This window comes from Thalassophryne amazonica, chromosome 20, assembly GCF_902500255.1.
Source record: "Thalassophryne amazonica chromosome 20, fThaAma1.1, whole genome shotgun sequence".
In the NCBI taxonomy this organism is placed as follows: Eukaryota; Metazoa; Chordata; class Actinopteri; order Batrachoidiformes; family Batrachoididae; genus Thalassophryne; species Thalassophryne amazonica.
In genome coordinates, this window is record NC_047122.1 from 53,880,076 (window position 1) to 53,903,847 (window position 23,772).

At 39.9% G+C, this 23,772-nt stretch overlaps 1 protein-coding gene across 1 annotated transcript in view; it reads left to right on the plus strand.

The window, feature by feature from the left end:
• creb5a (cAMP responsive element binding protein 5a) overlaps positions 1-22,600 on the plus strand; it is a 39,640-nt gene extending 17,040 nt beyond the window's left edge. The window contains 11 exon segments of the mRNA XM_034161389.1: positions 708-772; positions 3,335-3,428; positions 7,684-7,796; positions 9,086-9,330; positions 15,672-15,798; positions 16,041-16,112; positions 21,505-21,858; positions 21,940-22,096; positions 22,099-22,208; positions 22,283-22,301; positions 22,304-22,600. Coding sequence (XP_034017280.1) covers positions 719-772; positions 3,335-3,428; positions 7,684-7,796; positions 9,086-9,330; positions 15,672-15,798; positions 16,041-16,112; positions 21,505-21,858; positions 21,940-22,096; positions 22,099-22,208; positions 22,283-22,301; positions 22,304-22,482 — 1,524 coding nt within the window. The 5' untranslated portion in view covers positions 708-718 and the 3' untranslated portion in view covers positions 22,483-22,600.
• The last annotated feature ends 1,172 nt before the right edge of the window (positions 22,601-23,772 follow it).

Below are 23,772 nucleotides of genomic sequence, written 5' to 3' on the forward strand. Positions count from 1 at the left end.
CTAACTCCACTCTTGTCAAAAGCTCATGTACACGCAGACACAAGGCCTCCCAAAGACGCCATTAACACGTTGTTTTTGATTGACTGATTAATAGAGGGGCTTTATTGAACATATACACATTGTACGTAAGAAAACAGAATCTCAATAATTAATTAAACAACTGCAAATTATAAAGAATACAATGCTTATATGGCTGAGAGCATTTTAGCATTATATTTTTAAATGTAATTAAATTTTTTTAAAATTTAAATAAATAATTGCTAAATAATTAAGAATATTGTGGTTAAATAAAAGTTACAGCATTTTATACCAGGTATAATTGGAGCACTTCCACTGAATCATCGTTGTGCAGCTCGTCTTAAAATAATATTTCGCCACCAGCCGTCACCCTTGAGGAAACTCGCACGGGGAAGCTGCATACTTCAGACTAAAATAGAAACTTCTTCTATTTATGTAGTTTTTTTTTTATAATGCTCAGAAATAGTCTCTGTAAGCAGTTTTAACTCCACCCAACAATGTGTGGCCATTCCTCCACTGCACTGTACGGATTAAAAAAAAAATAACAATAATATAATTCTTTTATGAATTTCAGGTATACAGCTGAGGTGGCAGATCACAGCGCTTCCCCTGCTGAAAATCCTGATGATCTTTAAAATGTTTTTTATGGGTTCATATGTAATCTTCAGTTTTTTCTTCTGTTGGTGCAGGCAGGACTGACATGAATGACAAACTGGACAGGCCTTACGTGTGCGGCGCCCCAGGCTGTTCTCAGGTCAGTTTGCTCTCTGTGTAGACTTGCATTAAACAGTGAGCAGAGAAGCAAATTTCACCTGGGGAAGGAAGTGGGGGGTGTCATTGAATGAAATGATCCACTACTGCGGCACACGTGAGCAACTAGAAAAAAAATTTAATTTTCAAATTTTCTCTGTTAAATGGTTACAGTCATTTTTAGTACATTGTATGTTTAATTTAATCTTTTTTTTTTTTATCATCAACTGCATCACAATTTGCTTATCACTCATTATTTACCACAAGAAGGGTTTAAAATCTGATTTATTTAATTTCTGACTTACCTGATTTTTGTGATGCATATAATATTAAAATATCTGTACTATTACACCATTTGACCAGTTGATGTTATGTATTCAAAATATTTTCTGTTTGCAAAGGTGATGCACGAGAGTTACGGTCATCATGTTGATTTTAAATGCATCAGTTAGACGTGTTTTACTCAATGTTAGCAATAATAATAATAACAATAATAATAATAATAATAATTTGGAATAAGCTGTTATTTAAAATGAATGAATGAATTTATAATATTATGAATAATTATTTATTAATAATTTATTGTACACAATAAATATTTATTCAAGTTATAATTTAAGGCCAAACAATAATGTACAAGCAAAAAATGTGATTTAATTAATTGCTTTATTCACAAACACATTTTTAAACTAATATTATCAATGGAATTAATAAATATTTTAAGTAGGAAAAAGTGTGTGTATATCCGAGTAAAAACATTCAGGTGCAAGACCAAATAAATGGGGGGGGGAGAGCTTCTGCACATCGTTAGCGTCCAAAATAAAAAGTATTATTCTCTTTTTTACTCTTTTGGATAGGTAACATTTTGATCTGCAAGACTCAGGAAGATCTTTCAGATTGAAATACTGACTTTCTAAAAAAAAAAAAAAAAAAAAAAAAAGGCCGGGAGTGGAATTACAGAATTAAACATAGCCTAACAGTATGCAAAACGTTCTCCAGTGTGTTAGAAAGTCCCCGGATCACCACGGAAAATTTTGAGATTAAGGGTGCATTTTTGAGCAATCTCAGGCAATTCAAGTATGTATTTTGGAATTTGGTAAACAGTTGTATGGGTGATTCTTTAACTACAGGCACTATTGGCCTTGTAAATGTAATTTCCACCACACCATTGCCTTACAATATAAAGCACCTTGGGGCAACTGTTTGTTGTGATTTGGCGCTATATACATGTGCTGTGATGTCACTGTTTATCTCCATAGAAACTACCCAAACAATCTTTCATACAAACTGTTTAGGGACATTACAGTGTTGTGGTGGAAATTACGGCAATAGTGTGGGACAACTACATTTTGTTTAAAAAAATCACAACAGTTGTATGACATTGAATACCCCAATTATGTTTTGATTATTTTACTGATATTTTATTCAGAGATATTTTAAAACATTAGAAAAAACGTTTCTTTACTATTCATTTTTATCATTGAAGATCAAAAGTCTGGGTGTGGGACAAGCACAAAACGGCAATATTTGCATATAATGATGCTGAAAAAAGGTGAAAAAGTCATCATAGACTACTAGAACAAATTTCTTAACACACTTTCATTGTAAAGATAACTATAAAAGTGTGAAATTTCCCCTTTTTTCTGTTTTTCATACAATATGATCAAAGGACATAATAAGTGCCCGTAGTCTAAGAATCACCCGTATATAGCTTTGATGTTTGCTACATTTGTAAATATGTTTTTGAAATTTGCAATTTATATATGCATTCTAAGTTATAAAAGTGGTTTGTTAAACATGTTTTTCACAGGAAAAAACAAGCAAACTTTTTCCATTCGAATTTTATGTTTTTGTGGGAATTTAGGTTCATTGTGTTAATACAGTAGCTCAGAATGAAAGAAAAACTGTAAAGTCACACCGGTGAGGTTGTGCTGAAAAAAAGACACCAAACAAGGCAAAGTAAATAGTTTTTTTTAAGCTAAATTACAAAAGTAAAACTAAACGTAGTCAAAAACAACCAATTATATCCTAACCCCAGAGGGTTAAGCTTTTGACTGGCAAGTTGGAGCAGCCATTTAATTTTTGGTGCAGCTCAAGGCAGGGGGTTAAACCCCTAAACCCTCTCCCCTTAGATCCGCCAGTGTCCTCCGCACACACACACACACACACACACACACACACACACACACACACACACACACACACACACACACACACACACACACACACACACACACACACACACTGTGTGTTCTACTATAATTTACTTTAACAACAGGGTCTGAAGGAGTGAACTGAAACATTTTTTTTGTTGTCAGCAGAATAATATCCTTGATCATTACAAAAACATTTATTTAGTAGAACTTCAGTACTGTAGAAACTAAAACTGCATTCTTTGCAGTTTTATAAGGTCAACAGCTCAGTTTCAGTCTGTGTAAAAATGTTTGTTAACCTGATAGTTAAGTGATTTATTTTCATTTTCGTAATGAACGTCTTACTCAGATCGTTGCAGTAATACGATCGTTTTATCTTCATGTCTTTTTCTGATCCTGCGTTTGTACTGCAGAGCTTCCAGTTAGAGGAACATCTGCTCATCCACACACATAAACATGAGCTGACCCTCAGGTTCTCTTCCATCAAGAACGATGGAGCTTTTACAGGTATGTCCAGAAGATTGTGTCACAGTATTCACTTGTCATAATTATCAGTGTTTTTCCTTTATCTCTTCATGGCATCTCTTCTTAATGTACTTTTTTTAGTTATTTATTTATTTTTTACACTGTCCTGATCAGAATTGTTCACATGCTTTATTTTAAGGACAGAATTTAAAATATGTTCATAATTTTGTAGGAACACATTTTTGTGGAACAACATCACCAAAACAAAATGTGTTCATATAGTGAAATAAAAAAACACACATGCTAAATCTGTCGATGTGAAAGGGAAACAGGTGAGGGAAGCCACCAAGACATCAACAATTCTGATTTTGTGGCGCTGTGACTCAAGAAACTGTGCATAGTGCACTTTTAATGTGTTGCATCAGCAGTCAGAACTTCACGGTGAAGTGGAACAGAGAAAGTCTAACATACAACATAATGGATCAAGTCTGGGTCTGAGTCTTCCATGTGCCTTCTGTAGCTGCATTTTCAGATCTTGTGTTGAAGAAATTCCTTCTATTTTCCACTCCACCATGAAGCTGAGTAACTTGTGATATAGCAAAAGTTGCACAATGCACAGTTTTCCCATTCATGGGTGTCTTGGTGGCTTCCCTCACTAGTCATAACATAGCCATAAGTATTCACACCCTTTGCTCAATACTTCGTTGATGTATTGTTGGCAATAGAATACTTAAATACTTATATACATGTAATTTTTTGGTTACCTCTGCCATCAAAAGTATTAGCCGAGGAAGCTTCTGCAATTTGAAGCGAAACGTCCTCGCGCCAAGCAACCCAGTCCAGTCGAAGATTCAAGTTACTCTACTCTGCCATCAAAGTTGGAGGAGGTTATGTTTTTATCCCTGTTTGTTTGTTTGTTTGTTTGTTTGTCTGTGTGTATGTTTGTTTATGAACAGCCTGGAGCCCACAATTTTTCATACATTATTATGAATTTTTTATTGAAGATTTTATTGAAGAACTGATTCAATTTTCAAGGTCATAGGTCAAAGGGTAAAGTCAGGAAAAATCTTGGAAAATTGGAAAAATCCCTGTCTCAGTGGATTTTCAAAAATTCATAACTCTGTTAACAAAGAGTGTTATGTAGGATGGTATCCTTTATCAACTGACAAAGTTTGATCCGGATCTGATCCAGATTGTGGATTTTGCGGACATTTGAATTTAATATTGAAAAGCCCATTTGGTGTGCATTTTGCATTGTATCTCAGTCAAAGGTGCCTCAGTCACGCTCATGTGTGACAATGAGGTGCAAACTGGCACTCTCAATATAGACTAAGTTTAATCCGCATATGATCCGTATTGTGGATTTAGCAAATATTTGATTCTTTTTAACATTGGAAAGCCCATTTATTTTTTAGCTTATGAAAACTCACTTCTAACGGGACTTTGGCCTTGAAAATTTTTCCAAGGAAAAAATTTGTGAAATTTGAAACTAGTGTTGGCTCTAGTTTTTTTATTTTTAATAAATTTACAAAAATCTAAAAAAAAAAAAAAAATTCACATTATTATGGGGTATTGTGTGGAGAATTTTGAGGAAAAAAATAGAATTTCATCCATTTTGGAATAAGGCGGTAACATAACAAAATGTGGAAAAAGTAAAGCGCTGTGAATACTTTCCAGAAGCACAGTATTTCTGATCATATTTTAAATTCAGTGATTGTCAACAATTCTGAGCAGTACTGTGTTTGTTGTTCAGGATCAGTGCAGATGATGACATTGCGACACACAGTATGCAATCTGATCATCTGCGTTCCCTCACACAGGCTGCACTGTGAGACAGAGCTGATCAGGTTGCAACATGTACAGTGCACTCCATCAGGTATACTGATTTGCCACTTTTTAAGACACACTTTGATTTTACAAGCAACTTGCATGCAGAGAGAACATACAGAGGGCTGACTCCCACAAAACGATGTAATCTGGACGCCATTTTGATTGTGTGTAACTGGGGCAGCTTGGCTGCTGCAGTGGAGTGACGTTTGTAAATTAAACTTCTCTTGAGTGTACTACAAGCTACTGTAATGCAATATTTGATTTTAGAACACAAGGAACTACTATTACAAACCTTTATTTAAACAGCTGTTATGATTGTGGAGTGTATAGAGTGGAAAATAAGGCGCTGTAAGTATATTATAACCGAGGCAGCATGATCTTTTATATTTTTAATTTTATATTTAGTTTTATATTTTCTGTTGTGTTTTAATCAAGTTCTTTTTGTCTCTTTCTCTAAAACTGTAATGTAGCATTATTAGTTATTATTACTATTATTGTTGTTGTTGCTATTATTATTATTATTATTATTATTATTAATATATAAACAAAAATAAATTTAAAAATATTACAATTCATAATACGTTTGACTCTTTTAGGGCAACAAACTCTGAGCCATTATTATACAGAAAACAAATGCACACAAACGTGCTGACAGCTGCAACAGCTTAATGCTAACTTTAACATTGAAAATGCCATAGACATGCTAACACGTTAGCATCGGCCCCGTTTTTAAGTTATAAAATACATCTATCAACTGTTTCAGATGATCATAACAGGTCGGTTTAACATAAAAAAGGTACATATTACTCACAGACCTATGCTCTTTAGGGTTTTAGCGGGGGAAAATTAAGATAACGAAGCATTAGATCGAAGCACTGCTTCGATTTGCAAATCACTGCTTTGATTGGTTCAAAGTTCAAAGCAAAGCCGTGCTGCAGAAAACGTGATTACAGACCCCTTGCAGGGTCTGTAATCAATGTAGATAAATGATCATTTTCCTGACCAACACCCCCAAAAACAACGGCCACTCTGAAGGACCGATAAGGGAATCGTTAAGCAAAAAGGTTATTGATGTCAGTGGATTGAATCATTTCTTAACGATGCCCTTTGGAAAGGAGCCACTTCCTTGTTTGTTTTAGTGTACTTGCAATTGATAGCTGAACACTCAGTTCCTTTAGATCTTGATGTTTTTCTGATGTTGCTGGTATGATAGTTATGATCCATGGTCATGAAAAATGCCCATAAACAGAAACTTTTGTCTCTAATATGACTCTAAAGTGACACAAAGACCGCCACTGGAGTTTAATCACTGCTATTTGTATTTTTTTTAATCATTTACCCAGCATTCACTCACCATCCAGTAGGTGGCAGACACATCTATGGGATTTTACATAGACAAAACAAAATTACTTTTTTGATTCATCTGGGGCTTGAAGTCCACCAGATGCATTAGGGATTGTCCTCATGATATGTTCTTTTAATGTGGTGTGTTACAAGACAATAACATTTATTATTTTTGAGTTATGGTCTACACAAACTAGCTGGGATGGATTAAGTCACTCACTCACCCACTCATCTACATCTTTGCTGTCAAAGGTGTACACTGTTACCAGGGTAGGGAAAAATGTGCATAGCAGTTGGATGTCCGCCTATTTTATATTATTCTGGTCTTTTTACAAAATACCTTTCAGCATCTTTTTCATTTTTCAAGGCTTAAAGCTACAGTCTGCAGGATTTAGTGTCACCTAGTGGTGAGGCTGCAGATTGCATTACGCCATTGACAGTCAAGATTTTGTTTCCCTTCATGTTTTTACTTCTTTGGCGATGGGGATTCAAGCTCCCGTACCTTCTGTCATGATAAGCAAGATGTATGATGCGCCACTACACAAAAAAATGAAGGTTCTCAAAGGGCATCGGTTCAGAGGTCATTTTGTGGTGCTTCAGTTTTACTGCTTTAAGGTGTGGAAGGTGCATGGCCAGCAATGGATGCAGAGCGAATGTGTGACGAGCAGCTTCGGTGTGTCGTTTATTATACGATCACTACTCGCTCGCTGCAGAAGCTCGTGCCACATGACACTGTATCCATAGAAACAGCAGTTTGTGCAGCCTTAACCATCAGCATGACTTCCAGCCTCTCTTGACTACTGGTTCCCTCCCTCTCTCAGGCTCTCGCTCTCTCTGTCCTGCAGCCTATCACGCCTCCTGCAGGAAATCTCATGTCAAAACAAAGAGACCGGCTGACCTTTGACTTCTGCAAAAAAAAAAAAAACAACTCAGAGAGACCAACTGATCTTTTTGCAGGGACACAGAAATCACGTGAATTATAGGAGACTCTTGTTTGTCTTTATGTTAGTTGAATCAGAAAGAAAATAAAGTCAAAATGCAGAAATGATTTTGATTCATGAAGACTTATCGTGTATTTATGTGTGTGTTTTTTTTCTTCTTGGGTGTATGTGTGTGTTTCCAGACCAGACGCCAACGCCGACTCGATTTTTGCAGAACTGCGACGAGGTCGGTCTTTTCAAGGAGATAGAAGAAGAGTTCCTACAGGCAGAAGAGGAGGAAAAGAGCAAACAGGAGGTAGAACAATAAAAGTTCTCCCACTGTCTGAAAGCAACACCCCCGAGAATTAAGGAAGAATGCATCCTCACTGCTGCAAGATGTTTGCTTGTGAGGGTGTGGTGTTTGCTTGTGTTTTTGAGCGACACTGGCGTGTGAAGCAGATAAAAGCGGTCAGACGGCTGCAGATATCTGACCTGCTGTAGGAAAAAACACACCGGCCGATTGCATTCTGCCCTATAAATAAAACAGCTAGGCATCCAGCCCACCTAAAGGAGCATGTGCATGTGCAGCCGCATCCTCTAGTGCAGCAGATAAGAGAATATTTAGAGCAGAATCCTACAAATGGTGATACAAGCATAAAAAAATAAATGGCCACTTTAATTTTCAATCGGCCGTCAGGTTTGGGTCAATTGAAGATTTACATAGGGGTCAAAATTAAAAGATGTTGCAGTCATATTGAAAATGGTACCACATTATTTGTCTGATCATAAAGATTCCAAAAAGGTATACTTTGGACTATCTGTGACTGAATGTTATGGAGTTATGAGGTAAAAACAGCAAGAATGGTGACAAAGGTCATGTTTCCATTTCTACAGGGGTCAAAAGTTAAAGTTGTTCCAATTTTGGTAAAAAGTGATGCAAATTATTAGTTGAGTTAATAGGGTTTTAAAAAGCAATAGTTTGGACCATGTACCATGCTTTGTTATCACATTATGGTGTAACATATGTTACATGTCATAGAATCCAATGGATGTTGACCTTGTTTGACCTTTGCTTTGGAGACCAAGCATTCAACACTGTCAAAACTATTCCATTTATTAATCCGATTAGCTCAACCAATAATTTGCATCAGTTTTTACCAAAATTGGAGCAACTTTAACTTTTGACCCCTGTACAACCTGAAATTGACCTTTGTCACCATTCTTGCTGTTTTTACCCCATAACTCCATAACATTCAGTCACAGATAGTCCAAACTATACTATATCTTTATGATCAGACAAATAATGTGGTATACCTTTCAATATGATTGGAGCATTTGTAAATTTTGACCCCTGTGTAATTCTTCATTGACCCCAACTTGGCCGCTTATTGAACAATCAAGTGGATAGTCTGCTTTTTAAAAAGAGGAATGTCTAAGGTGTATTTGTGCCAAATTTGGTGCTTCTGTCACCATTTTAAGGATTGTTTCAGTTATCTGCTGCACTGCTCAAGCAGAGCACACACACATGCACATGTACAGGCACATGAGCTGCATGCATGATGCCGCTGTGCAAGTGCAAAATGGTTCTCCTGCTTCTCCCCACAGACACTTTCCCACAATGGGCCATCCTGCTTGAACCAGCACCATCTCAAACCCCAGCTTCAGCTCCAGCCTCAGCACACACATCCCCAACCACCGCTGCACCATCCCCAAACCCAACCCCTGCAGCACCCCCAGTCCCACGGCCCCGTGATGGGCCCGAGCTGCAGTCTGGCCGTGCAGCAAACTCTGTCCTCTTCCCAGTCTGGATCGGTCATCACTCAAGCGCCTTCAACCCTGACTCATGCAGGGTGAGTACAGACATACATGTGCATCTACAACTCAGTGGAGAAATGTTACGACAGTGATGGTTTTTGCTATTTTTGCCTCTGTGTGTACTTGTAGTGCAGACTTTCAGCTTTAATTCAAGGGGTTTAACAAAAAACACCCATCGCTTTAACCATTTAAGAACTGTATAGACAGTGTCTCCATTTCCCACACCCCTATAACTGGACAAATTAAATGTGCAGATTATTTTAGTGTATCATCACTCTTACATCCAGTTCTCTTTTGGCAGGTAAGTAGGTAACAGGAAAAGCTGTCTGGAGTCACCAGTAACTGGGCAAGAAGGAGACTAGTGAGGAAAGCCACCAAGACATCCAGACAGTGCTGACAGAATTATAGTCAACTGTGGATGTGATTGGAGAAACCGTTCATCATGCAACTTTTCTCTGTTGCACCACAGCTTTTAAGAGAATCCTTCTCTGTGCCACCTCACCATGAAGCTGTGACCAGTGGTGGCATCACTGCTAGAGAATCCTATAACGCCTTCAGAGTTTTCCGGATGTATTGGTGGCTTCCCTCACTCATCTCTTTTTTGCGTAGTCATGCACTTTTTAAGAACTGGCTGCTCTCAACAGATATACCATAGAGTGTCATACTGTTTGTACAGTTTCTTTAAGCTGTAGTTCATGTGTCCATCTCCTGTCTCGTCTAAAGAAAAGTGGCTGCAAAAGTTCTAACAGGGACTGACTGTGCATACAAATGACTAGAATTCTAGATATTAGTCTCAGGAGGAGGAGGAGTAACAGGAAGACAGAGGACGGGAAAGAGAGGAACAGTAATAGCCAGTAAACCAGGAGCGAGCAGTATTTCTGGTATTTATATTTGTGTATTTATTTTTTGCAAATTGTTTTTTACTTTCTCTTTTGATATTCTGTGTGCTTCTTACCCTGTGTGCTGCTATACAGTGCTGCTGGAACCTCAATTTCCCTGAGGAAGTCTTCCCAAGGGATTAATAAATTCTGTCTAATCTAATCTAATCTAATCTAATCTAATTCCAAAATGAAATTAACGCCCTTACAATCACATCTTGACTGTGGTATTTTGACTCCATTGTGACAGTGTACAGAGGCAAAAAAAAAAAAAAGGTTGTCCAAAGACTTATGGACCAAACAGTACATCCATAATTCATCCATCATTCTTGCACAGATGAATATTGCCCATTATTGCGGTAGTGTCCCTCTTCCATGCCCAGCCCCACCCGTCCTGTTTTGGCGGTACCGTTAACTCATTCTATCTGGCACGCACCAGCCATTTCCAAATGCATAATTTATCATTGCAGTAATAAACTGAGAGAAAGACGAGGGGAAAAAAATGGAGCAAAACATAAATTCATGGGGAGAACAAAGCAATAAGAGAGAATGTAGGACTGACACCCAAACCCACTCAGAGCCACAGAAAACTATTCCCACCCAGACACCCGTCTGCCCCCTTCTGTTAAATCTCACTCAGAACCAGACGGGAGTCTCGCCGAAGTCGCTGCGCGACGTGCACAGCCCTCTTGTTATCACCCAGTTCCTGAGACAGATTAGATGTGTTCCTGTTTTTCATCAGGTCAGCTTCTTGCAGTTGCTCCCCCTCTTCCTGATGTTTTAACTCTGGCTTTGGGAAACTCAGCAGACATCTGTTTATTTCATTATATGCACATATAGTGTGGAAGCAGTTCTGATTTTTAACCAAGGCCATCAAATATGGCCATCAGGTATTGTGAAGGCTTTGCATCCGTCCGTCCTTCGGTCCGTCAGTCTGTCTGTCCTCAGCATAAATCCAGTCCTATTACTGCCAGAGTCTCCAAATTCACAGGGAACATTCTTGGGACACAGACCTTGGACAAGTTCCAAGATGGCCAACCTTTACCTATTTTAAGAGGTTAAAAAGTCACATTCTGATTTAGTGCAGCGGATAAGAGAATATTTAGAGGAGAATCCTGCAAATGGTGATAAAAGCATCAAAATCGGCAGAAATACTCCTCAGACGATTGGCCACTTGAATTTTCAATCAGTGGTCAGGTAGGGGTCAATTGAAGAATTACACAGAGGTCAGTATTAAAAGATGCTCCAATCATATTGAAAAATATTCCACATTATTTGCCTGATCATAAAGATTCCAAAAAGGTATAGTTTGAACTATCTGTGACTGAATTCCATGGAGTTACGGGATAAAAACAGCAAGAATGGTGACAAAGGTCAGTGTCATTTTGTACAGGGGTCAAAAAGTTGCTCCAATTTTGGTAAAATGTGATGCAAATTACTAGTTGAGTTAACACGGTTCTAAAAAAGGAATAGGAATAGTGATACCATGTATCATCTTTATTTATCACATTACGGGGTAACAAATGTCACATGTCATAGAATCCAATAGACGTAGACCTTGTTTGAGCTTTACTTTGGAGACCAAGCATTCAACACTGTCAACACTATTCCATTTATTAATCCTATTAGCTCAACCAATAATTTGCATCACTTTTTACCAAAATTGAAGCAACTTTAACTTTTGCACAAAATGACACTGACCTTTGTCACCATTCTTGCTGTTTTTATCCTGTAACTCCATAGAATTCAGAGACAGATAGTTCAAACTATACCTTTTGGAATCTTTATGATCAGGTAAATAATGTGGAATATTTTTCAATATGATTGGAGCATCTTTTAATTTTGACCTCTGTATAATTCTTCAATTGACCCCTACCTGACCACCGATTGAAAAGTCAAGTGGCCAATGGGTTTTTGCAAAAGAAGAGCGTCTAAGGAGTATTTCTGCCAAATTTGATGCTTTTATCACCATTTGCATGATTGTTTCACTTATTTGCTGCACTAATTTAATCTGTACCGTTTTTTTTGTTTTGAGAGGTGGAGGTGACATCCAATCAGAGCGGCACAGTGACGTTAGCGGCAGGTATCGCTAAAAATGCTTCATTTATGTGTTAACATGTTTTGTCATATATTCTGTAAAAGCTAGCGAGTAATAAACACTTCTAAAACTGAAAAATGTGTTTTTGTAACCTCATAACACCTCTAAAGTGATTTACAAGACAATTAGCGGATGTTAGCACAGTGATGTCATAGGCTGGTAGCTAGCTGCAAACTTTGTTTCATTTGCGAGCAAATATAACCTCTTTGTCATATATTATGTAAAATCTAGCAAGAAATCAACACTTCTAAAACTGAAAAAGGTGTTTTTGTAACCTGATAACACCTCTAAAGTGATTTAGAAGACATTTAGTGGATGTTAGCGTGGTAACGTCACAGGCTGGTAGCTAGCTGCAAACTCTGTTTTATTTGTGTATAAATATAACCTCTTTGTCATATATTATGTAAAAGCTCTCGAGAAATAAACAATTCTAAAACTGAAAATGCTGTTTTTGGAACCTAATAAAACCTCTGAAGTGATTTACAAGACATTTCGCGGATGTTAGCGTGGTGACATCACAGGCTGGTAGCCAGCTACAAACTCTGTTTCATTTGTGTGTAAATACAACCTTTTTGTCATATATTATGTAAAAGCTAGTGAGAAATAAACACTTCTAAAACTGAAAATGCTGTTTTTGTAACCTGATAACACCTCTAGACTGATTTACAAGACATTATGCAGACGTAAGCATGCACGCTAACTTCCGCTAACTCAAAGCTAACTTCCACTCTTGTCAAAAGCTCATAAACGTAAATATTGTTTGTGATTGATTGATAGAGGGGCTTTTAGCATTGCATTATATTTGTAACATTCAGGCTCACACGTAAGCCATTTGATATAATAATAGTAATAATAAAACGTTGTGTTGTTATAAAGTTATATATTTGATACTTTTCTAAAATAGTAATATTGCAGTCAACAGCAGGTGCAAAGATCATCATGAGAATAGCATCACTATTTTTGTGTAGATTACATTTAGAACATTTGCATATGTCAGAATTTTTTTGTCTGCACTGGGAAAAATGACGCTTCCTCACTCCCTGATTATGTCCCTTTTAAGGCTATAAAATTTTAAAGTCCTTCTATTCGGGGTAGCTATTACCCAATAGAAATTGAAAATCAATTTTAATGACTATATTAGTACGGTGAGCCTTGAATCAATCTAAATGTACTATTAACCCGTCATTGGAGCCATTTTAATGAGATAAATCAATTGATTTGTTTCATTCACAGGAAAGTAAAAAAAAAAGTCAATATGTCTGATAGCAGTACACGGTATAACCAGATAAATGTACCTGTTTTAACTTTATCTGTGCTTGACTGACTGATTGATATAAGCCTTACATCATTACTCTACCTCTGCTGGTTGTGGAGATATGTCACATTATATTTTTGACAACCTTCACCTTGACTTTTTACTGAGCTTCTCTAAACATTAATGCTCAAGGAAAACTTACCTAAGGAATAGTCCTAATAAATTTGGTGAAAATCTGCTCGCCGGTTTCCCAGTTATAGCGTTTTGTACGGACACATCCATCCATCATTTTCTATACCCGTTTACTCCAGTTAAGTATGACGGGGGGTTGGAGCCGACTCCAGCAGTCATAGGGCGTGAGGTGCGATACGCCCCGGACAGGACTCCGCTCTATCGCAGGGCTGTACAGAGACCCACACTCACAAATTTCACTTCATGTAATACTAAAGAGGACTCAAAACATCTTCTTTTACTTTGACATTGAGTTTTAACAAAATAAAACAGTCCTCATGCTTCTGTTTGCTGCTTGCTGTATATTGACGAACAGTTTCATGAATCTTTGTCAAACCTCTGCAGTTGATTAGTTGATGAGTCAAGTTACCATAAGTAATTTGGTGACATAATAAACTCCAAACATCTGTCCAGGACCAGACGAGACATGGCAGGACAGCAGGGAGCGAGCTAACAGTCAGTCACGGTGCCGTAAATCAGTGCCAGCTGTATCCAGACATGTTAGTCAGTGAAACCAGCTAAGTGTTGCTAATGGGCCGTGGATCGGCTGTCTGACTGTTTCCTTTGGTGTTTACCACTGGTTTCCCTAGCGACCTAGTCTCAGAGCGTCTGGCTTTTGGCCCGCTAGAACTGTTGTGGTTACGTTAGGAAATGCTGTTTTGGTTTGTCTGTGCTTTGTTGTATGTTAATTGAGCAGCAATGCTCCAGATTCACTCGTGACATCATTACTGATGACCTCAACCGCGGCCGTGGGGGCCCATGGGCCGCCCAACTGGCTGAGAGCCAGAGGGGTTAGGTCAGCACATGGCACACCAGGATTCAACATCCTCCGCTGGATAACTAATTTACTCAACATATTAGAGATTCCCATGGTCTCCCCCCTTTCCTTTTCATCTTGTATGTTTGTTTTGACTGCCTGAAGGGTGAATGTACGTCGTGGTGATTTGTAGGTTGTTGTTCTCAAATTTCAAAGTGTCTAATGGGGGGGGTTCTGACACCTCGTTGAGGTATTCTAGGCCCTATACTATACCCGATCATTGAATTTAAGAGGAAGAAGTCCAATATAGGCCCTGATGCCCGTTGGTGCCTGTGCTTATCTCCGGATTCCGTACCATCAAGTGTCTGAGAGTGTACAGCGTCCTCTGTACGGGACGCCAGTTTGATGCACATTACTTCCCCAGCCAAGGCTGGTTCCCATGTACAGCTGGGTGGATTAAGTGTCTTGTCCAAGGACATAGACAGGTAGCATGAGTGGGATTCAAACCTAGCTCTACATATTGGCAGGGCAGCTAGTTAATTTAGGAGGATTCTAATGAAATTGCCATTGCTGTGTAACGTAATCAGACAGTCTCGGGGAGGAGGGGGAGCACTTGCCGAGTTTGCCTACCCTTTTGCAAGATCCCTGCCTGCTACCCATATGAGTTGGGCCATGATTCTGCCAATCAACCCAACCCCAAATTGACCTTTTTACAAATGCCCAGTGATCTGAGTCTTGCCTTTCTTTGCTCGGCAGCAAGCTAGTTGCACGGGGCCTCGTTGGGTTGTACATGGCTGATCATTGGATTTAAAGGCATTCTTATGAAATTGTTGTTGCTATGGACTATGTAAGCTCATGTAATGAAACTTTTTTTTTTTGCTTTTATCTTCGGGTCCTACACAATTGCCTACTTTGCTTACCCTATTGCAACACTCCTACCACCAATTCAAGCTCAGCCATGATTCTGCCAGTCCTTTCATCCAATCCCAGTTTGACTTTTTTTTGTTTTTTTATCATGCCCATCCATCTGAGTCTCACCTTTCTTTGCCGTTAAGACCCAGCTATAAATGTATCGACTCTGAACCAGGATTAGTGAAACTTCAGCTATGGATAGCTCTCTGGCACTGACCTGCCCCTCTCTCTGTGGCTGACCACAGGCCAGTTCCTGGACCGCTGTCCTCCCTCCTCCACATGCAGAACAGACATAGACATCCGCTACCAGCCTCCTTGCCTGGAACCCTGCCAGATCCCGCCATGCAAGGAGCATCTGCTCAGCACATGTTCGTAAGTGTGGGGCACCGGTTTTGTATTCGCATTCACACGTTCACACACAGACACAGATATGATTTATAGATGGAGGTATACTGGCCAGAGTGGTCAAGAGCCCAAGTTAGAAATACTTAACACTAACAGAATCATCCCCCTCCCACCTGACAAGGAATTAATCAAACTGTGGATGGATGTGACCATGTGGAAAACCCTTCATAATGAAAGTTTTTTTTTTGTCTTTTTTTTTTCTTGTGCAGATAGAGAAGCAGATGCCTTGTATAATGGGAATACCAGCCCCCATCCACAACCTCTCCTGTTCCTCGCCTCAGGTACTGACCAATCCGGATCAAGCGCTGATGATATTTTCCTGTTTCTACGGATCATTCCGTCTTCTTCTGAAATTAATACTGAGCCTTGTAATTCTTATAATTTTCACACCAGCCTGCAGTAATGCATGCTGAAGTATTGTTTCCAGTCCTATGTGTCCTTCCAAGTGGAACACAAGAGATTTGATCCCATTTGGATCACGATTGGTGGAATGATTGACGGTCAGTCAAGGAAAAAGTTAGTTTGATTTTTGAAAGGTCAGTTAAAAGTCAAGGTCATAGGCCAAGGTCAAAATCTGGACCCAATACTTATACATGAGTATATTGAGAAAGGCTCGTCCATGGAATTGGCTAGGATTAAATGCTAATATAAGTTATATGTCACCTTTCTATCTTACCCAGCGATGATGCTCCAAATGGCTTGAGCTAATAGGATTAATAAATGAAATAGTTTTGACAGTGTTGAATGCTTGGTCTCCACAGTAAAGGTCAAACAAGGTCAATGTCTACTGAAATATGTTGCCCCGTAACGTGATAACTAAGCATGATACATGGTCCAAACTGGTCCTTTTTGTAACCCTGTTAACTCAACTAATAATTTGCATCACTTTTTACCAAAATTGGAGCAACTTTAATTTTTGACCCTTGTACAAACTGAAATTGACCTTTGTCACCATTCTTGCTGTTTTTACCCCATAACTCCATAACATTCAGTCGCAGGTAGTCCAAACTATACCTTTTTGGAATCTTTATGATCAGGCAAATACTGTGGTGTAGTTTTCAACTTGATTGGAGCATTTTAAATTTTGACCCATGTGTAATTCTTCGACCTATTGAAAATTCAAGTGGCCAACCATTTTTTTTTAAAAAGAGGAATGCCTAGAAGTATTTGTGCCAAATTTGATGCTTGTATCACCATTTGCAGGATTCCGCTCTAAATATTCTATTATCTGCTGCACTGATACGTTTGGTAGAAATTGGCTCAAGAACTTTGGACGAGTAGTGGAGTAAACTAAGACACATAAACAAACATTTCTCAAGTATGATTGTGTCACCGTCCAGTTATTTATGGACCTGACTGTAAGTAGTCACTGCAGTGTTAGTTTAAGTGTGTAAAATTTAATATGAAAATTTACAGATTATCTTGAATTAAACTTTTGATGACAGAATGAAAGATTTAGTTGCATGCTGAATGAAGTGCTCCCATGATACCAATAAAATAAAACATTTACATTATCCACAAGATGAGGATTCTTGGCCATATAAGATCGGAAGGTGAAGCCTCGTCAGATGTTTTATTTTGAAGTTCCCAGTACAAACACACATCTCTGCACAGAGTTGAGTAAAGCGCCTTTGTTGCACAGTAAGGCCGTAGTCATCTGAAGCAGAAACGTTCACACAGTTTGTGTCTTCATTCAGTCAGAAATATCAACCTGGTGTGTCATCCGGGCAGAGGAGATCCATTACGTAATCACAGGTCCCAGCATCAGAAGGATCCATTGTAGTAAGGAGAGGAGAAATGCTCGTGTCTCGTCCTGTTTGCTGCGCGTACTTGTATGACTAGCAGATAAAGTTGGCAGGGGCCACATGGTGACCTCATCCCTTGGCACTCGCTACACTCGCTCCCATTTTTTTTCTCTCTCAACGCTGAATGATTCTGGGGAAAAAAAGGTTGCTCTCTTAAAGAAATATTAACAGGGAAACAGATAGCAATATTGCCAGGGAGGGAAGTGGGGGCAGTTGTGGGGAGGATGATGTCATGCTCCAAACATGACCTCTCCTTCTTCTCTACTGAGCGGAGGAGAAAGGTGAGACAGGGTTTAATTTAGCTCTTACAGATTGTTTAGTCAGATGATATACTGGAATGATAAAGTGTGAAGGTACCACGCTGCGCCTGGCAGCATTTATTACATTTATTACCCCACTCATCTACACTTGTCTTCACCATCATGGACAATTAGAAGGAAATAGTTTTGGCAGCGGTTATTTATTGAACCCAATAATTATAAAACCTATTCTTCCTTCGAAGGAGGACGCACGGAGAAGATTGGCTCCTCGGGATAAATGAGGCTTATTTGACTGGAGGTTGTGTATTGTTAGGGGGCTTATTGGCTGTTACTATATTAGGTGGTGCCGGGAAACAGGTTGGAAAAGGTTCATGCACGATCACAAGCTCCAAGTGCTAAGTTCATCATCGTGCTAAACGTGGCCTCTTAAGCTTGTAGAGAACACGGTGGCACTAACAGACAACATTTAATAGAAATTTGAAATGTGGCAATTGGTGGCGTTTAAGTGTAGATATATAGTCCACAGGATAAGGTTTTGTTTTCAAGAATCAGATGTGTTAAAGAAGTCTTATTATAACTCTTTTCAGCAAGCAAATCGAAACCAACAGCTATATTTAAGATAAGATAATATAAGATCAACTTTATTGATCCCAAAGGAAATTATTTTGCCAGAAACAGTGAAACAGTAACAGTAAACAGTGAACAATAGTTTGTTTTTTTTAGACATTTGCACAAGAATTTCAACAATATTGCACATTGGATGCCAGTATGGCATGTGGGGGGTGTTGTCCCGGATGCTGAGCAGTTTCCTCAACATCCTCCTCTCTGACACCTCCGCCACAGACTCTAGCTCAACCCCCAGGACCGAGCCAGCTCTCCTGATAAAAAAAAGACAAAGTTTGCACTCAAAAAAGTTCCTCGACCTACTTACCAGATGTTGAGAACATTTCCAGGAATGGCCCCATAATTGGTCTTCTCAGACGCTGTGTCTCCACTGCCAGTGAAGACCCACCGCGCTAATGCAGATACAGTACATGTTCAGTGACATTAAACAACTAATGCTAACAGTGGCTAGCAAGCAGATTTTAATGTTAAATGCAAGGCAACATAAAAGCATGCTTCCTAGCTGTCCCAAGAATCCAATGTAGCGCACTAGTCAGAACGCAAAAGCAGAAGAACTGTCTGCTTTTTTAATTTGGCTCTCCGTTAGCTTGCTAACGTCATTTCGGGCTAGTAATGCCAACTCTTAAAAATCTGTCTTTCATGAATTACCTACTTGAGTCTGGATTTTATCTAGTGTTCTCCACTGCAAAGTCCATGGTTGAAGCAAGCAGCAAGCCTTTTTTTCCCCACGTTGGCATGGTGCATTGGTGTGTGGGTTCCAGCAATGCATCCGCTGGTTTGTGGTCTGATCTACTTTTGTTGTTGTGGTCTTTCAGATGGTTGCAGTCCTGCTTCAATTTAAAAAAAAAAATCTCTCAGCACTGTGTGTTTAATTCTGAGGGTTTTCCAGGTGTGCTGATGTGATCATGTACATTTTCTCATTTCGACTCCAGAACTTGAGTCCGAGCAGGACTTTGGTCTTTGAGAAGAAAGACAACAATGTCTTTACCTTCTTGTTGGTCCATCTGTCACCTCTGATGTCCTGTTGTGTTTTTCTGCTCACTTTTATAACTGGCACTTGTTTGTTGTCATCTTCTCCTATGTGAGTTCAACTATTCAGCGTTGAGCTCCACCCAATGATTTTTCATGGTCGCTCAGAAGTACCTAACCTGGAACAGGGACTTATCTTGCCACGAAAAAAAAAGGCTCCAAAAATCAAATCGCCTTTCAGGTGTAGTTCCTGCGGTCAAGACAAGGGCAAAATGATCAAACCATTAAAATATCCTATGGGTACCTGCAGTGGAAACTGAGCTTTTGACACTAAATATAGGTGTAGGACCATCCACCAAGGTAAACCCAATGTTTCATCCAAAAATAGCCATCGATCTCCCCCACCCAGGTGATACTTGTGTTTCCCCTTGACCTTTTCTAGTCCCTGCACTCCTCAGCAAAGGCACTTGTGTTGTTCTTTCCCTGGGTATACAGTTGTATGCCTGGGTGGTGCTCCAACTATTCAAGCAAAAAGACATGAACAAAAGTTACTGACCTCTCTGAGTTTGCCTTGCTGACACTCCCCAAAGCTTTGACAATCTTAGGGTAGTCATATTTGTGAAAGTTAGTGTACACAGGTAATAACAAAACACTGAATAGTGTCATAACTTACATTCTGTCACAATACCTTCGCTATGCCTCCTCTGGGTCTCCATTAATAAAATCTTATTCGAGATACAGTCTTTCCAACAATGCCCAAGTATTTTCCAAAGATCACAGCATCATCTGCAAAGTTAAGGTCGATGAGCTTTTCTTCACAAAGAGAAAGTACCCAGGTCATTGGACTTCACTATAAGCCAGAACACATCCTTCGTGAACTGTTCAGTTCACTTGGTGTTATTCAGAGACTCCACCTTCACTCCCTGTAACTATAAGTTGGCCACTATATCCAGTAACTTAGCTGAGCTCCTGCAAAGTCTCATGGTGTTCTTCAGTGCAACCAGGGATTACATTTGATAAGTACCTGCAGAGCTAACTTGTCGGGTGTGAACCTAAACTGCTCTCATTGCTGAGCAGCAAGCAGCTGGCACTTGATTCTCTTAGGGCCCCTTTACACATAGTATGAATGTGGCTGAATTCCACACAAAGCAGGAATCGTATGCAATAAGTGTAAAATCGGAGCTGCCTCCAATGCCTCGTAGACCTGTTGCTACAACTATTTGCGCACACCAGTGGCTGAAAGACAGAGTGTGCGCTGTGCGTGCCCATTCAATCCCTCTCGCAGCAGGTTGTCGGCTAAATTCCAGGTGACACACATGAACATCTAACACCGCTCACATGGCACTTAGAAATGTGTGGCCATTCACGCTGTTAGCACAAAAACAGTCAGCAGATGATCACTTTCAAGCTGGATGTGAATTTGTCTAAGTGCCCCACAAGTGTGGCATTGCAAAACAGCAACGCACATGTGGCGTGCCAGAGTGTCAGCTCCCCCCCACAACACGTGCCGTGATGTGAATCGCACATGTGTTGCGCCCCCCCCATCGCAACACATGTGACGTGTTGGGGGGAGTGCATTCGTATGAACTGCTGATATGGATGTACAGATGGGGAGTGGACAGGCACGTCAGAGTGCACACAGCACAGCGAGCCGCCTCGTTCACGCCTGCCTGACCATGTGTCCCTCCCGACGTCAGCTCAGTGTTTTCGTGGTTCGGTCGTACGAGCTGTTTTGCCGTGATTCGCCCTGATTTGTACTTATTCGTACTATGTGTGAAGGGGCCCTTCAGAATACCTCTTGCAGTTCTTACCAAGCACAGATTGCTGATTCTGGGATATTTTTACTGACAGAATCACTATAAGAATTTGTCAAAGGCTCTATTTAAGGTACAAACCAGCAGAAATACAGGTTGTGTAGGAGTGCAATTCTTAATAATTTGGACATTATAGCTCTAGTGGAGAACAGCTGTCATTTAAATATATATATATATGTGTGTGTTTCGATCTCCACTCAGAGATCCAAACAAGTGATGGGTCCCAATTACCAAAACCACCACTCAGGAATGGTCACCCTCGGAAACCCCATGGCATCCATGGGTCACATCATGGACATGATGTCACAACGCCACCAGGCACCTCCATTGCAACACCACCATCATGCCCATCACCATCATCATTCACAGCTTCCAGCTCCTCCTCTTACATACCAGCACCAATGCCATGCTCCACCTCCACAAAACCTTGGAAACACCCACAACCACCCACTTCACCAGTCCGGGAATGCACCGCATGCTCAGGCCCACCAATCACCCCCGACTCACCTGCACCAGGGGTCACCACCTGCACTGCCCCTGTCTGTTCCGGCGCAGGTACAATATGCCACTTCTGGACTGTTTATTTCCTGACTGACTTCATTACGTGACATGACTTTACCTCCCTTTTGTTCGCAGGTATCACCGGTAGCACAACAGATCCAGTCCTCACAGCCGCCAAACTCGCAGCATGCAGTTCAACCAGGTGGGGGCTGCAGCGGTGGCGGAGGAGGAGGCAGTGGCAGCCGTCGCAGGAGAACAGCAGAGCAGGACCCTGATGAACGACGGCAGAAGTTCTGGAACGTAACCGGGCCGCAGCAACCCGCTGTCGGCAGAAGAGGAAACTATGGGTGTCATCGCTGGAGAAGAAAGCCGAAGAGTTGACGCACACCAACCTGCAGCTCCAGGTGAGAATTCCTCTGTAGACAAGACGTACAAACTCGTACATGTCAAGGATACTAACATCTCGGTATGTTTTCAGAACGAGGTGACATCTTTGAGGTCGAGGTGGGTCAGTTGAAGCAGATTCTGCTGACCCACAAGGACTGTCCCGTGACTGCCCGGCAGAGAGAGTCACAGGGGTACCCCCAGTGAGTAACAGCTCCTACCCTGAACCCCTCTCTTGAAATGTCCTCAGCTTTTCCTGACGCAACTACTCTTCATCCACCACTGAGGATCTAATTCAACTACATTATCCCTTATCCCTATCTTTATGTAAGGAGAAAAGCCATAGTCCCTTTCCCCCTAGTTATACCAGCCCTCAGTACACACACGGACCATATACCACAAACACAACCCTTCTTTAGCGCTACAACCTTCAGTTATTTCATGCACTTGAGTACAATGGAGAGCCAATTGGGAATAAGGCTGCACTCTAAACCTTCCTTATTTTAAGGATCCCCCCCAACATATTATGTTTTATACCGTATTGGCAGTGGTGGGCACAGCTAACCAAACGTTAGCTTTGATAACCGCTAATTCACAAACTGAAAAGTTAATTGTGATAACGCTAAAGTAATACATTGCCAAGACATTTATCTTAAGCTACTGCTAACTGATAACCACCTTTCATTATATGAATTTAGACTTGTTTTTTTTAGCTCTAAAACTATGAAAAAGAGACCAAAAGAGCTGAAATTTAATATGCTGAAGCATCAACATGGAGATTCCCAAAATGTTTAGCATGCCAAGATGAGATGATGATGATGATCTAGATGTACATATATAAGTAAATGAACAAACTAAATTAAGCAGTGGGTTTCATTCAACATACAGTTCATTGACAACAACAACAACAAAACACAGCTGGAAAATAATTTTAGTTATCTAATTGTTGAATTTAGCATAGCTTAAGCTGCTCAGTGAGATGCTTGTTGCCTTCATGCGATGTGTCAAATTTGGCTTTTTGGATTAGTGTGTAAGCTAGCTCCAACAGGAACAAATACATGATTTTAAGGTTTACAAACATTTTTGACCAGTAAACTTTACTGAAACTAATGTTACTTGACTTAAAGTTTGCAGAAATAGATTTAGAGATAGCTAACTGGTCTGCTAATGGCTTTCAAAATTAGCTGAATAGGTCATCCACTACTGAAAAAGTTAGCTTTGCTAATTAGCTGTTATATGATTAGCCGAGCTGTGCCCACCACTTGGCCTGAATATAACACAGCCCTGATTATAAGATGAGCCCATATTTTTCAGATACATTTTCAGGAAAAAAACAAAACAAAACAAAAACCCTACAACAACAAAACTTGTCTTATATTTGGGTGAATACGGTAATTAACCTGACCTTAACAAATTTCTTATTGGAAATAATGCAAAGTGCAATGCAATTGTACAAGGTGTGATTTCACCTTGCTTTAAGTTAACCCAGAACAAAACTTGCACTCCAGTGAGCCTCAGATTAATGTTCAGTTTGACTGTACTGAAAATGGTGCACCTTGCGGCTTTAATAAAAGCAGCCGTCCT